We start from the raw sequence: 16282 nt of genomic DNA, 5'->3' as shown, positions 1-16282 counted from the left end.
CCAGGAGGAGGCCAAAAAGATGTTTATCAATGACTTTAATGCAGAGCCTGAGTTGATGACAAAAACGCCTTCAGAGAGAAAAAGGCTTAGAAGGCGCCCATCTGTAGTCCAGGATCCAAATAAAAGGCTCTCTAGAAGCAGAAAAAGTTTAAGGCGTTCATCAATTCAGCGGCCAAAACAGACAAGCCGAATCTTTGTGGAAGATAACAGTGACTGCAATAAAATAGTTGAGCAGGCCCATCCTGTTCGTCTGACACGATCGGCATCACGTGCAGCAGCAGCGACTGCCAGTCTAGAAACTGAAAAAATAAGTGTTTGTCCTCTTGTCCCAGTTAATGGTAGAGTTCCATTGGTTGAACTGTCACTGAATGATCGCAAGTGTGCCGAGTTACAAAAGAGTCATGTGGCCAACTTAACCCAAACTCTGACTTTTGAAGATGTGAACTTGCTTCAAAAAACAGTTGGAGGAAAACTACCTCCTCCAAGTGGACCTGTTTTGGGAACATTGCCTCTGCAGTGAACACCAATAGTCCAAACCATGAAGAAGCAAAGCTGGAAACGGATGTTACTAAAGAAAGTGCAGTTTGTGAAGAGGCTGGCTCAGCTAACTGGGAGCTGAGCAATGCACTGTCTGCAGGTGGGGGTTCCATCCCTAGGGAAAATGAAAATAAGCCTGTTCATAACGGCACAAACCGTAGGTCAGTACGGAAAAGTACTGCTGGTCGCAGATCCAGTTGCGTCAGGTTGATGGGAAATAGGCTAAAAAGTAGGGCCTCCAGGGTGGCAATCTCTGGGCTGCTCCCAATGCCTCGGGCCAGTGAGGCTAGGAATAGGGAGATAGCACAATTGAACGCTTGGCTAAAGGACTGGTCCAGGAGGGAGGGCTTCATATTCCTGGATCACTGGGAAGTTTTCAAGAGAGGACGGCACCTGTACAAGAAGGACGGGTCACAACTAAATTGGAAGGGCATGAATATCCTGGCTGGGAGTTTTGCTAGTGCAGTTCGGGTGGGTTTAAACTAATATAGTAAGAAGTTTAACAACACCAGGTTAAAGTCCAACAGGTTTATTTGGTAGCAAAAGCCACACAAGCTTTCGAGGCTCTGAGCCCCTTCTTCAGGTGAGTGGGAATTCTGTTCACAAACAGAACTTATAAGACACAGACTCAATTTACATGAATAATGGTTGGAATGCGAATACTTACAACTAATCCAGTCTTTAAGAAACAAAACAATGGGAGTGGAGAGAGCATCAAGACAGGCTAAAAAGATGTGTATTGTCTCCAGACAAGACAGCTTCAAAAAACTAGTTTAGTATGATCTCCACATTTAAACTAATATGGCAGGGGGGTGGGGATCAAAAAATTAGGCCTACAAGTGTAGAGGCTGGGGACGAGCTTGGGGCCAGGACAAGGCTGGCAAAAAAGAAGAGCACTCTGGAGGAGGATGACCTCACTGGGCCTGGAGGTCTGGAGTGCATCTACTTCAATGCAAGGAGCGTAGCAGGTAAGACAGACGAACTTAGGGCCTTAATGCTTACGAGGAATTTGGATGTGGTTGTGGTGACAGAGACTTGGTTGAAAGAGGGACAGGACTGGCAGCTAAATATTCCGGGGTACAAGTGTTTTAGGCGAGACAGAGGAGGGGCCAAAAGAGGTGGGGGAGTAGCAGTATTAGTTGGAGAGCATATTACAGCAGCGCAGAGAGAGGACAATTCAGAGGGGTCGTGTAACGAGTCACTCTGGGTGGAGCTCAGAAACAGGAAGGGCGCAGTCACTATGTTGGGGGTATACTACAGGCCCCCCAACAGCCCAAGGGAAGTGGAAGAACGGATATGTCAGGAGATAATGGATAGGTGCAGGAAAAATAGGGTTGTTGTAGTGGGAGACTTCAATTTCCCTGGTATAGACTGGAAATCGCTGAGAGCTGGGACTCGGAATGGGGAGGAATTTGTAAAATGTGTACAGGAGGGTTCTTTGGAACAACATGTAGATAACCCGACTAGAGAGGGGGCTATACTGGACCTGGTACTGGGGAATGAGCCCGGTCAGGTCTTCAAAGTTTCGGTAGGGGAACATGTGGCAAATAGTGACCACAATTCTGTTAGCTTTAGGATAGTGATGGAAAAGGATGAGTGGTGTCCCAAGGGTAAGGTGTTGGATTGGGGGAAGGCTAACGTTAGTGGGATTAGGCAGAAATTGGCAGCTATTGATTGGGAGAGGCTGTTTGAGGGTAAATCCACATCTGGCATGTCGTTTAAGGAACAGTTGTTAGGGCTGCAAGATAGGCATGTGCCTGTAAAAAAGAAGGATAGGAAGGGTAGGATTCGAGAACTGTGGATAGCCAGGGAAATTGAGGGATTGGTCAAAAAGAAAAGAGTGGCGTACGTTAGGTCCAGGCAGCTAAAAACAGAGAGAGCTCTGGAGGAATACAAAGAAAGTAGGAAAGAACTCAAACGAGGAATTAGAAGGACAAAAAGGGGTCACGAAATGTCCTTGGCAGACAGGATTAAGGAGAATCCCAAGGCATTTTATCCATACGTTAGGAACAAAAGGGTTGTCAGGGAAAAAATCGGACCTCTCGGGGACAAAAGTGGGGAATTATGCTGAGGGCCCAAAGAAGTATGGGAGATCCTAAATGAATACTTTGCGTCGGTATTCACAAAGGAGAGGGATGTGTTGACTGGGAGTGTCTCAGAGGGGAGTGTTGACCCGTTAAAGAAAATCTCCATTGCAAGGGAGGAAGTGTTAGGTTTTTTAGGGAATATAAAGACTGACAAATCCCCAGGGCCTGATGGAATCTATCCAAGGCTGCTCAGGGAGACGAGAGATGAAATCGCTGGGCCTCTGACGCAAATCTTTGTCTCGTCACTGGACACAGGTGAGGTCCCAGAGGATTGGAGGATAGCTAATGTGGTCCCGTTATTTAAGAAGGGTAGGAAGGATAACCCGGGAAATTATAGGCCGATGAGCTTGACGTCTGTGGTCAGGAAGTTGTTGGAGAGGATTCTTAGAGATAGGATGTATGCACATTTAGAAAGGAATAAACTCATTGACGATAGTCAGCATGGTTTTGTGAGAGGGAGGTCCTCCCTCCCTAACCTGGTGGAGTTTTGTGAAGAGGTGACTAGAATGGTTGATGAGGGAAGGGCCGTGGATGTCGTCTATATGGACTTTAGTAAAGCGTTTGACAAAGTCCCTCATGGTAGGTTGGTGCAAAAGGTTGGATCTCATGGGATAAAGGGGGAGGTGGCTAGATGGGTGGAGAACTGGCTTGGTCACAGAAGACAGAGGGTGGTAGTGGAAGGGTCTTTTTCCGGCTGGATGCCTGTGACTAGTGGTGTTCCGCAGGGCTCTGTATTGGGACCTCTGCTGTTTGTGATTTATATAAACGATCTGCAAGAAGGTGTAACTGGGGTGATCAGTAAGTTTGCAGACAACACGAAAATGGCTGGACTTGCAGATAGTGAGGAACATTGTCAGAGGCTACAGAAGGATATAGATAGGCTGGAAATTTGGGCAAAGAAATGGCAAATGGAGTTCAATCCAGATAAAGGCGAAGTGATACATTTTGGTAGAACTAACGTAGGGGGGAGCTATATGATAAATGGCAGAACCATAAAAGGTGTAGATACGCAGAGGGACCTGGGTGTGCAAGTCCACAGATCCTTGAAGGTGACGTCACAGGTGGAGAAGGTAGTGAAGAAGGCATATGGCATGCTTGCCTTTTTCGGACGGGGCATAGAGTATAAAAGTTGGTGTCTGATGTTGCAGTTGTATAGAACGTTGGTTCGGCCGCATTTGGAATACTGCGTCCAGTTCTGGTTGCCACACTACCAGAAGGACGTGGAGGCTTTAGAGAGAGTGCAGAGGAGGTTTACCAGGATGTTGCCTGGTATGGAAGGGCTTAGTTATGAGGAGAGATTGGGTAAACTGGGGTTATTCTCACTGGAAAGACGGAGGATGAGGGGTGACCTAATAGAGGTGTATAAAATTATGAAAGGCATAGATAGGGTGAACGGTGGGAAACTTTTTCCCAGGTCGGTGGTGACGTTCACGAGGGGTCATAGGTTCAAGGTGAGTGGGGGGGGGGAGGTTTAACACGGATATCAGAAGGACGTATTTTACACAGAGGGTGGTGGGGACCTGGAATGCGCTGCCGGGCAAGGTAGTGGAGGAAGACACACTGGGAACGTTTAAGGCTTATCTAGACAGCCACATGAACGGAGTGGGAATGGAGGGATACAAAAGAATGGTCTAGTTTGGACCAGGGAGCGGCGTGGGCTTGGAGGGCCGAAGGGCCTGTTCCTGTGCTGTAGTGTTCTTTGTATACTTTGTAGGTTTAATATGGTACAGGTTTGATATGGTGCAGGTTTGATATGGTACAGGTTTGATATAGTTCAGATTTCACACAGTACAGGTTTGATATGGTACAGGTTTGACACGGTACAGGTTTGATATGGTACAGGTTTGACACGGTACAGGTTTAATATGGTACAGGTTTGACACGGTACAGGTTTAATACGGTGCAGGTTTAATACGGTTCAGGTTTGACACAGTACAGGTTTAATATGGTACAGGTTTAATATGGTACAGGTTAAAAAGTACAGGTTTAATACGGTACAGGTTTAATACGGTACAGGTTTCATACGGTACAGGATTAATATGGTACAGGTTGACATGGTACAGGTTTGACACGATAGAGGTTTGGTACGGTACAGGTTTGATATGGTACAGGTTTGATGCGGTACAGGTTTGACACGGTACAGGGTTTAATACAGTACAAGTTTCACACGGTACAGGTTTCACAGGGTACAGGTTTCACACGGTACAGGTTTCACACGGTACAGGTTTAATACGGTACAGGTTTAAGATGGTACAGGTTTGATACATTACAGGTTTAACATGGTACAGGTTTAATACGGTACAGGTTTGATGCGGTACAGGTTTGATACGTTACAGGTTTGATACGTTACAGGTTTGATACATTACAGGTTTGATTCGGTATAGGTTTGATTCGATACAGGTTTGATGCAGTACAGGTTTGATGCGGTACAGGTTTGATACGTTACAGGTTTGATACGTTACGGGTTTGATACGTTACAGGTTTGACATGGTACAGGGTTTGATACAGTACAAGTTTCACACGGTACAGGTTTGACACGGTACAGGTTTGACACGGTACAGGTTTGACACGGTACAGGTTTAATATGGTACAGGTTTAATACAGTACAGGTTTAATATGGTACAGGTTCGATACGGTACAGGTTCGACACGGTACAGGTTTAATATGGTACAGGTTTGATACGGTACAGGTTTGACACGGTACAGGTTTGACACGGTGTAGGTTTAATATGGTGCAGGTTTGACACGGTACAGGTTTGACACGGTATAGGTTTAATATGGAACAGGTTTAATACGGTACAGGTTTGATGCAGCACAGGTTTGACACAGTACAGGTTTGATCGGGTACAGGTGTGATGCAACACAGGTTTGACACAGTACAGGTTTGATACGGTACAGGTTTGATGCAGCACAGGTTTCATACGGCATAGGTTTGACACAGGCCGCTTATAGGCCGGTTAGCTTCACTTTTATCATTGGCAAGATTTTAGAGTCCATTATTAAAGATGATATCGCAGAGTACTTGGAAGTGCATGATAAAATAGGACTGAGTCAGCACGGCTTCGTCAAGGGGGGGTCATGTCTGACAAATCTGTTAGAGTTCTTTGAGGAGGTAACAAGGAAGTTAGATAACCATAGAAGCATAGAACCCCTACAGTGCAGAAAGAGGTCATTCGGCTCATCGAGTCTGCACCGACAACAATCCCACCCAGGCCCTATCCCCATATCCCTACATATTTACCCGCTAATCCCTCTAATCTACGCATCCCGGGACACTAAGGGGCAATTTAGCTTGGCCAATCAACCTAACCCAACCTAACCTAATAAAGGAGAAGCAGTGGACGTGATTTATTTAGTTTTCCAGAAGGTCTTTGACAAGGTGCCACATAGGAGACTGTTAAATAAGTTAAGTGCCCATGGTGTTAATGGTAAGATCCTGGCATGGATAGAGGATTGGCTGACTGGCAGAAGGCAGAGAGTGGGGATAAAAGGGCCTTTTTCAGGATGGCAGCCAGTGACTAGTGGTGTACCTCAGGGGTCGGTGCTGGGACCACAACTTTTCACAATATACATTAACGATTTGGAGGAAGGAGCTGAAGGCACTATTGCTAAGTTTGCAGATGAAACAAAGATATGTAGAGGGACAGGTAGTATTGAGGAAGCAAGGGGGCTGCAGAAGGACTTGGACAGGTTAGGAGAGTGGACAAAGAAGTGGCAGATGGAATACAATGTGGAAAAGTGTGAGGTTATGCACTTTGGAAGGAGGAATGGAGGCATAGACTATTTTCTAAATGGGAAAATGCTTAGGAAATCAGAAACACAAAGGGACTTGGGAGTCATTGTTCAAGATTCTCTTAAGGTTAACATGCAAGTTCAATCGGTAGTTAGGAAGGCAAATGCAATGTTAGCATTCATGTCGAGAGGGCTAGAATACAAGAGCAGGGATGTACTTCTGAGGCTGTATAAGGCTCTGGGCAGACCCCATTTGGAATATAGAACATAGAACATAGAGAACATAGAACATTACAGCGCAGAACAGGCCCTTCGGCCCACGATGTTGCACCGACCAGTTAAAAAAAAAACTGTGACCCTCCAACCTAAACCAATTTCTTTTCGTCCATGAACCTATCTACGGATCTCTTAAACGCCCCCAAACTAGGCGCATTTACTACTGATGCTGGCAGGGCATTCCAATCCCTCACCACCCTCTGGGTAAAGAACCTACCCCTGACATCGGTTCTATAACTACCCCCCCTCAATTTAAAGCCATGCCCCCTCGTGCTGGATTTCTCCATCAGAGGAAAAAGGCTATCACTATCCACCCTATCTAAACCTCTAATCATCTTATATGTTTCAATAAGATCCCCTCTTAGCCGCCGCCTTTCCAGCGAAAACAATCCCAAATCCCTCAGCCTCTCCTCATAGGATCTCCCCTCCATACCAGGCAACATCCTGGTAAACCTCCTCTGCACCCTCTCCAAAGCCTCCACATCCTTCCTGTAATGTGGGGACCAGAACTGCACACAGTACTCCAAGTGCGGCCGCACCAGAGTTGTGTACAGTTGCAACATAACGCTACGACTCCTAAATTCAATCCCCCTACCAATAAACGCCAAGACACCATATGCCTTCTTAACAACCTTATCAACTTGATTCCCAACTTTCAGGGATCTATGCACACATACACCTAGATCCCTCTGCTCCTCCACACTATTCAAAGTCCTCCCGTTAGCCCTATACTCAACACATCTGTTATTCCTACCAAAGTGAATTACCTCACACTTCTCCGCATTAAACTCCATCCGCCACCTCTCGGCCCAACTTTGCAACCTGTCTAAGTCTTCCTGCAAACTACGACACCCTTCCTCACTGTCTACCACACCACCGACTTTGGTGTCATCAGCAAATTTGCTAATCCACCCAACTATACCCTCATCCAGATCATTAATAAATATTACAAACAGCAGTGGCCCCAAAACAGATCCCTGAGGTACACCACTTGTAACCGCACTCCATGATGAATATTTACTATCAACCACCACCCTCTGTTTCCTATCCGCTAGCCAATTCCTGATCCAATTTCCTAGATCACCCCCAATCCCATACATCTGCATTTTCTGCAGAAGCCTACCATGGTGAACCTTATCAAACGCCTTACTAAAATCCATATATACCACGTCCATATTGTGAGCAGTTTTGGGCCCATAGCTAAGGAAGGATGTGTTGGCCTTGGAAAGGGTCCAGAGGAGGTTCACAAGAATGATCCCTGGAATGAAGAGCTTGTCGTATGAGGAACGGTTGAGGACTCTGGATCTGTACTTATTGGAGTTTAGAAGGATGAAGGGAGATCTTATTGAAATTTATAGGATACTGCGAGGCCTGGATAGAGTGGACGTGGAGAGGATGTTTCCACTAGTAGGAACAACTAGTACCAGAGGGCACAACCTCAGGCTAAAGGGACGATCCTTTAAAATAGAGATGAGGAGGAATTTCTTCAGCTAGAGAGTGGTGAATCTGTGGAACTCTTTGCCGCAGAAGGCTGTGGAGGCCTTTAAGACAGAGATAGATAGATTAATAAGGGGATCAGGGGTTATGGGGAAAAGGCAGAAGAATGGGGATGAGAAAAATATCAGCCATGATTGAATGGCGGAGCAGACTCGATGGGCCGAGTGGCCTAATTCTGCTCCTATGGACATGGTACAGGTTTTATGGACATGGTACAGGTTTAATATGGTACAGGTTTAATATGGTACAGGTTTGATACGGTACAGGTTGATACGGTACAACAGGCTCAGGCTAATCTCTGACAGAAGCTGATGCAGACACCTTTCATGCAGTGAATTGTCGCATGGTGCTTCACAGGAACATTTCTCACCAACATTTGGCACCAGGCCAGTAAAGAGACATTAGGCCAGACAACCAAGAGGTTGGCCAAAAACTCCTACCAAGGGATTCCATCACAGTGACCTAGAATCGACTTTGATAAAGTGGTTCCTGCTGTCAGCATTATGAGGCTTCATTAAGAGAGTTCAGAATTGTTGAAGGCGGGAAAAGATTTGAATATGAAATGGTAAATCAATCTGACTGGTGGAGTTGAGAGATTGTAGGGAGGTGATGGTGGATGAAGAAGGGCTAAGTGTAGAGCTGTGTTATGTTGTGACCACCACATTGCCTCGGAAGTGGTCATGTGTTTATTTAATATCAGTTTACTCAAGGATCTCAAGGAATGGGGAGAATTATCATCCTCTAATGGAAATCCAAAAGGCATTGTTATGATGTAGTTCTGTTTACAGACAGAATTGTTTACTTGGACTGTGAGCGAATCATTTCCGATTACTTGCTGACCACAGAAATCCAGATTTCAATCCTGTGCTTCATTGAGATTGGGAATTCTGGCTAAACTGACCTCTCAGATTGATGCTTTTGTGTGAGTTACAGAGAGTATATTTTTCCTATCTGGTTTACAGCTTTCGCAGGCTGGTGATCTGATCATGGAGGTATATGTTGAGACAAAGGTGACAGACTGTTGCGTTACCCTCAAGGTGAGTCTGAAATGTAGCAGTCACACTCTGACCACATTGTCATTCACTGATTTTTAATGCCAGTTCCTGCGTTCCTGTTTTCTCATTTATTCATCCAGAAATATAAAAATAATAAAATAAAGCAGGAGTAGTTGAATTCCTTGTGGCCTATTGCAGGATTCAAATATCAGCTAAGATAAGTCAATCCTGAGAAAGTCTAAGTGGAATCTGACAGAACTTTATTTCACCTAAAAATATAACAATAAATCGTGAGAGAAATAACCAGAGAATCAAAATAGACAATCTTTTTTATCAATTATTTTGTGGGAAGTGGGCGTCCATAGAACCATAGAAAATTACAGCTCAGAAACAGGCCTTTTGGCCCTTCTTGTCTGTGCCGAACCATTTTTTGCCTCGTCCCACTGACCTGCACTTGGACCATATCCCTCCACACCCCTCTCATCCATGAACCCGTCCAAGTTTTTCTTAAATGTTAAAAGTGACCCCGCATTTACCACTTTATCCGGCAGCTCATTCCACACTCCCACCACTCTCTGCGCGAAGAAGCCCCCCCTAATATTCCCTTTAAACTTTTCTCCTTTCACCCTTAACCCATGCCCTCTGGTTTTTTTCTCCCCTAGCCTCAGCGGAAAAAGCCTGCTTGCATTCACTCTATCTATACCCATCAAAATCTTATACACCTCCATCAAATCTCCCCTCAATCTTCTACGCTCCAGGGAATAAAGTCCCAACCTATTCAATCTCTCTCTGTAACTCAGCTTCTCAAGTCCCGGCAACATCCTTGTGAACCTTCTCTGCACTCTTTCAACCTTATTTACATCCTTCCTGTAACTAAATGACCAAAACTGTACACAATACTCCAAATTCGGCCTCACCAATGCCTTATATAACCTTACCATAACACTCCAACTTTTCTTCTCGATACTCCGATTTATAAAGGCCAATGTACCAAAGGCACTCTTTACGACCCTATCCACCTGTGACGTCACTTTTAGGGAATTCTGTACCTGTATTCCCAGATCCCTCTGTTCAACTGCACTCTTCAGAGTCCTACCATTTACCCTGTACGTTCTTCTTTGGTTTGTCCTTCCAAAGTGCAATATCTCACACTTGTCTGCGTTAAATTCCATTTGCCATTTTTCAGCCCATTTTTCTAGTTGGTCCAAATCCCTCTGCAAGCTTTGAAAATCTTCCTCACTGTCCACTACACCGCCAATCTTTGTATCATCAGCAAACTTGCTGATCCAATTGACCACATTATCATCCAGATAATTGATATAGTTGACAAACAACAATGGACCCAACACCGATCCCTGCGGCACACCACTAGTCACAGGCCTCCACTCAGAGAAGCAATCCTCCACAACCACTCTCTGGCTCTCCACATCATTCATCCATTGAGCCAATGTCTAATCCAATTTACTACCTCCCCATGTATACCTAGCGACTGAACCTTCCTAACTAACCTCCCATGAGGGACCTTGTCAAAGGCCTTGCTGAAATCCAGGTAGACAACATCCACCGCCTTCCCTTCATCCACTTTCCTGGTAACCTCCTCGAAAAACTCTAATAGATTGGTCAAACATGACCTACCATGCACAAAGCCATGTTGACTCTCCCTAATAAGTCCCTGTCTATCCAAATATTTGTAGATCCTATCCCTTATCACACCTTCCAATAACTTGCCCACCACTGACGTCAAACTTACTGGCCTATAATTTCCCGGATTTCTTTTGGAACCTTTTTTAAACAACGGAACAACATGAGCCACCCTCCAAGCGTCGCTGGCTGGCCAACATTTATTGCCCATCCCTAGTTGCCCAAGGGCAGTTGAGAGTCAACCCCATTGCTGTGGCTCTGGAGTCACATGTAGGCCAGACCAGGTAAGGACGGCAGATTTCCCTCCCTAAAGGACATTAGTGAAACAATTAATGAATCTCAGTAAGTTGTGGAGAGAATTTGGAGATTTGACAAAGAACTGACTGCACTGAAAGTCACAAGTCGCTGCCACAGCAGCTCTTGGTCAACTAACTTCACCATCACCACAGAATACTCAGTGATTATTTTAATAGATTACTAATCCTGACTAAAAACCTGCCATGGCAGCTAAGAAATTTAAATTTGGTTAGCTAAGTAAATCTGCAATCATCAATTGTGGAGATCCTCAAACTACTGGATTGTATTTAAAAACCCATCTGATTCACTTACGTCCTTTGGCCCTCCAAGCCCGTGCCAAGCATAATGCCCGAACTAAACTAAAAAATACCTTCTGCCCTTACTCAGTCTGTATCCCTCTATTCCCTCTCTATTCATGTACCCATCCAGATGCCTCTTAAATGCTGCTAATGTGCCTGCTTCCACTACCTCCTCTGACAGCGCGTTCCAGGCACCCACCACTCTCTGCGTCAAAAATCTACCCCGCACATCTCCCTCAACTTTCTCCTCTCACCTTTAACCTGTGCCCCCTTGTAATTGACACTTCCACCCTCGGAAAAAGCCTCTGACTATCCACCCTGTCTATGCCTCTCATAATTTTGTAGACCTCTATCGGGTCTCCCCTCAGCCTCTATCTTTCCAGTGAAAACAATCCTAGTTTATTCAACCTCTCCTCATAGCCAACACCCTCGAGACCAGACAACATGTTGGTGAACCTTCTTTGCACTATTTCCAAAGCTTCCACGTCCTTCTGGTAGTGTGGTGACCAGAACTGCACGCGATATTCCAAATGCCCCTAACCAAGGTTTTATATAGCTGCAACATGATTTCCCAACTCCTGTACTCAGTGCCCCGGCTGATGAAGGCAAGCATGCCATATACCTTCATAATCACCTTGATCACCTGTGTAGCCACTTTTGGGGAACTGTGGACCTGCATGTGCAGATCCCTCTGTATGTTAATGTTCCGAAGGGTTCTGCCATTTACAGTATAATTCACACCTAAATTTGATCTTCCAAAATGCATCACCTCGCATTTAGAACATAGAACAGTACAGCACAGAACAGGCCCTTCGGCCCACGATGTTGTGCCGAGCTTTGTCTGGAACCCAGATCAAGCTATTTCCTCCCTATCATCCCGAAGTACTCCATGTGCCTATCCAATAGCTTCTTAAATATTCTTAAAGTTTCTGACTCCACTATCCCTGCAGGCAGTCCATTCCACACCCCAACCACTCTCTGAGTAAAGAACCTACCTCGGACATCCTTCCTATATCTCCCACCATGAACCCTATAGTTATGCCCCCTAGTTACCGCTCTATTCACCCGAGGAAATAGTCTTTGAATGGTCACTCTATCTATCCCCCTCAACATCTTATAAACCTCTATCAAGTCTCCTCTCAACCTCCTCTGCTCCAAAGAGAAAAGCCCAAGTTCCCTCAACCTTTCCTCATAAGACCTACCCTCCAAACCAGGCAGCATCCTGGTAAATCTCCTTTGCACTCTTTCCAGTGTCTCCACATCCTTCTTGTAGTGAGGTGACCAGAACTGCACATAATATTCCAAATGTGGTCTCACCAAGGTCCTGTACAGTTGCAGCATAACCCCACGGCTCTTAAACTCAAACCTCCTGTTAATGAACGTCAACACACTATAGGCCTTCTTCACGGCTCTATCCATTTGAGTGGCAACCTTCAGAGATCTATGGATATGAACCCCAAGATCTCTCTGTTCCTCCACATTCTTCATAACCCTACCTTTGACTCTGTAAACCACATTTAAATTTGTCCTATCAAAATGAATCACCTCACATTTGTCAGGGTTAAACTCCATTTGCCATTTTTCAGCCCAGCTCTGCATCCTATCTATGTCTCTTTGCAGCCTACAACAGCCCTCCACCTCATCGACTACTCCACCAATCTTGGTGTCATCAGCAAATTTACTGATCCACACTTCAGTCCCCTCCTCCAAGTCATTTATAAAAATTACAAATAGCAGAGGGCCAAGCACTGATCCCTGTGGCACTCCGCTGGTAACCGGTTTCCAGTCCGAAAATTTTCCATCCACCACCGCCCTCTGTCTTCTGTTAGATACAGTAAGAAGTTTAACAACACCAGGTTAAAGTCCAACAGGTTTATTTGGTAGCAAAAGCCACACAAGCTTTCGGAGCTGCAAGCCCCTTCTTCAGGTGAGTGGGAATTCTGTTCACAAACAGAGCATATAAAGACACAAACTCAATTTACATGAATAATGGTTGGAATGCGAATACTTACAACTAATCAAGTCTTTAAGAAACAAAACAGCATGAGTGGAGAGAGCATCAAGACAGGCTAAAAAGATGTGTATTGTCTCCAGACAAGACAGCCAGTGAAACTCTGTGGGGGTTACAAATAGTGTGCCATGAACCCAATATCCCGGTTGAGGCCGTCCTCGTGTGTGCGGAACTTGGCTATCAGTTTCTGCTCAGCGACTCTGCGCCGTCGTGTGTCGCGAAGGCCGCCTTGGAGAACGCTTACCCGAATATCAGAGGCCAAATGCCCGTGACCGCTGAAGTGCTCCCCAACAGGAAGAGAATAGTCTTGCCTGGTGATTGTCGAGCGGTGTTCATTCATCCGTTGTCGCAGCGTCTGCATAGTTTCCCCAATGTACCATGCCTTGGGACATCCTTTCTTGCAGCGTATCAGGTAGACAACGTTGGCCGAGTTGCAAGAGTATGTACCGTGTACCTGGTGGATGGTGTTCTCACGTGAGATGATGGCATCTGTGTCGATGATCCGGCACGTCTTGCAGAGGTTGCTGTGGCAGGGTTGTGTGGTGTCATGGTCACTGTTCTCCTGAAGGCTGGGTAGTTTGCTGTGGACAATGGTCTGTTTGAGGTTGTGCGGTTGTTTGAAGGCAAGAAGTGGGGGTGTGGGGAGATGTTCGTCTTCATCAATGACATGTTGAAGGCTCCGGAGGAGATGCCGTAGCTTCTCCGCTCCGGGGAAGTACTGGACAACGAAGGGTACTCTGTCCACTGTGTCCCGTGTTTGTCTTCTGAGGAGGTCGGTGCGGTTTTTCGCTGTGGCGCGTTGGAACTGTTGATCAATGAGTCAAGCGCCATATCCTGTTCTTATGAGGGCATCTTTCAGCGTCTGGAGGTGTCTGTTGCGATCCTCCTCATCCGAGCAGATCCTGTGTATACGGAGGGCTTGTCCGTAGGGGATGGCTTCTTTAACGTGTTTAGGGTGGAAGCTGGAGAAGTGGAGCATCGTGAGGTTATCCGTGGGCTTGCGGTACAGTGAGGTGCTGAGGTGACCGTCCTTAATGGAGATGCGTGTGTCCAAGAATGCAACCGATTCCGGAGAGTCGTCTATCGTGAGTCTGATGGTGGGATGGAACTTGTTGATGTCATCATAGAGTTGTTTCAGTGATTGTTCACCATGAGTCCAAAGGAAGAAAATGTCATCGATGTATCTAGTGTATAGCATCGGTTGAAGGTCCCGTGCGCTGAAGAAGTCTTGTTCGAACCTGTGCATGAAGATGTTGGCAGATTGAGGTGCGAATTTGGTCCCCATGGCTGTTCCGTGTGTCTGGATGAAGAACTGGTTGTTGAAGGTGAAGATATTGTGGTCCAGGATGAAGCGGATGAGATGTAAAATTGCATCTGGAAACTGGCAGTTGTTGGCCCTGAGCACTGAGGCCGTTGCAGCAATGCCATCGTCATGGGGGATGCTGGTGTAGAGTGCCGAGACATCCATTGTGACGAGGAGCGCCTCTGGTTCACCTGCTCCATGTGTGCTGAGTTTCTGTAGGAAGTCCGTCGTGTCACGACTTGACATGTATGCCCAAGCCGTCAGGAGGTGCGTCAACACCAAATTCATCAGCCGCACTCACAAGACAGCCCCGAACATCACCCAAGCACAACGTAACGCCATCCACGCTCTCAAGACCAACCGCAACATTGTCATCAAACCAGCAGACAAAGGAGGGGCCATCGTCATACTGAACAGAACGGATTACTGCAAAGAAGTGTACCGACAACTAAACAACGAGGAACACTACAGACAGTTACCTGCAGATCCGACCAAAGAACACACCCGTCAACTCAACACTCTGATCAAGACCTTTGATCCGGACCTTCAGAACACCCTCCGTGCTCTCATCCCACGTACTCCCCGCGTTGGAGATCTCTACTGCCTCCCGAAGATACACAAGGCAAACGCACCTGGCCGTCCCATCGTATCGGGCAATGGGACCCTGTGCGAGAACCTCTCCGGCTATGTCGAGGGCATCCTGAAACCCATTGTACAAAGAACCCCCAGCTTCTGTCGCGACACGACGGACTTCCTCCAGAAACTCGGCACGCATGGAGCAGTTAACCAGGAGCGCTCCTTGTCACAATGGATGTCTCGGCACTCTACACCAGCATCCCCCATGACGATGGCATTGCTGCAACGGCCTCAGTGCTCAGCGCTAACAACTGCCAGTTTCCAGATGCAATTTTACATCTCATCCGCTTCATCCTGGACCACAATATCTTCACCTTCAACAACGGGCGGCACGGTAGCACAGTGGTTAGCACTGCTGCTTCACAGCTCCAGGGACCTGGGTTCGATTCCCGGCTTGGGTCACTGTCTGTGTGGAGTTTGCACATTCTCCTCGTGTCTGCGTGGGTTTCCTCCGGGTGCTCCGGTTTCCTCCCACAGTCCAAAGATGTGCGGGTTAGGTTGATTGGCTATGCTAAAATTGCCCCTTAGTGTCCTGAGATGCGTAGGTAAGGGGGATTAGTGGGTAAAATATGTAGGAATATGGGGGTAGGGCCTGGGTGGGATTGTGGTCGGTGCAGACTCGATGGGCCGAATGGCCTCTTTCTGTACTGTAGGGTTTCTATTCTATTCTATTCTATTCTAACCAGTTCTTCATCCAGACACACGGAACAGCCATGGGGACCAAATTCGCACCTCAATATGCCAACATCTTCATGCACAGGTTCGAACAAGACTTCTTCAGCGCACGGGACCTTCAACCGATGCTATACACTAGATACATCGATGACATTTTCTTCCTTTGGACTCATGGTGAACAATCACTGAAACAACTCTATGATGACATCAACAAGTTCCATCCCACCATCAGACTCACGATAGACGACTCTCCGGAATCGGTTGCATTCTTGGACACACGCATCTCCATTAAGGACG

General features: G+C 46.4%; 1 protein-coding gene across 5 annotated transcripts in view; it reads left to right on the top strand.

The window, feature by feature from the left end:
- The window catches only part of arap3 (ArfGAP with RhoGAP domain, ankyrin repeat and PH domain 3), a 482966-nt gene that overhangs the window by 335719 nt on the left and 130965 nt on the right, over nucleotides 1–16282 (top strand). For 4 of the 5 annotated variants that reach the window (XM_078231729.1, XM_078231727.1, XM_078231728.1 and 1 more), the window contains exon 22: nucleotides 9091–9165. The exons of the other annotated variant lie outside the window; for it this stretch is intronic. In XM_078231729.1, the coding sequence (XP_078087855.1) occupies nucleotides 9091–9165 (75 nt within the window). The remainder of the gene's footprint in view (nucleotides 1–9090; nucleotides 9166–16282) is intronic. 5 annotated transcript variants of the gene reach the window in all.

The sequence above is a fragment of the Mustelus asterias genome, chromosome 16, assembly GCF_964213995.1.
Source record: "Mustelus asterias chromosome 16, sMusAst1.hap1.1, whole genome shotgun sequence".
Classification (NCBI taxonomy): domain Eukaryota; kingdom Metazoa; phylum Chordata; class Chondrichthyes; order Carcharhiniformes; family Triakidae; genus Mustelus; species Mustelus asterias.
This window is presented reverse-complemented; position numbering and strand designations above follow the sequence as displayed.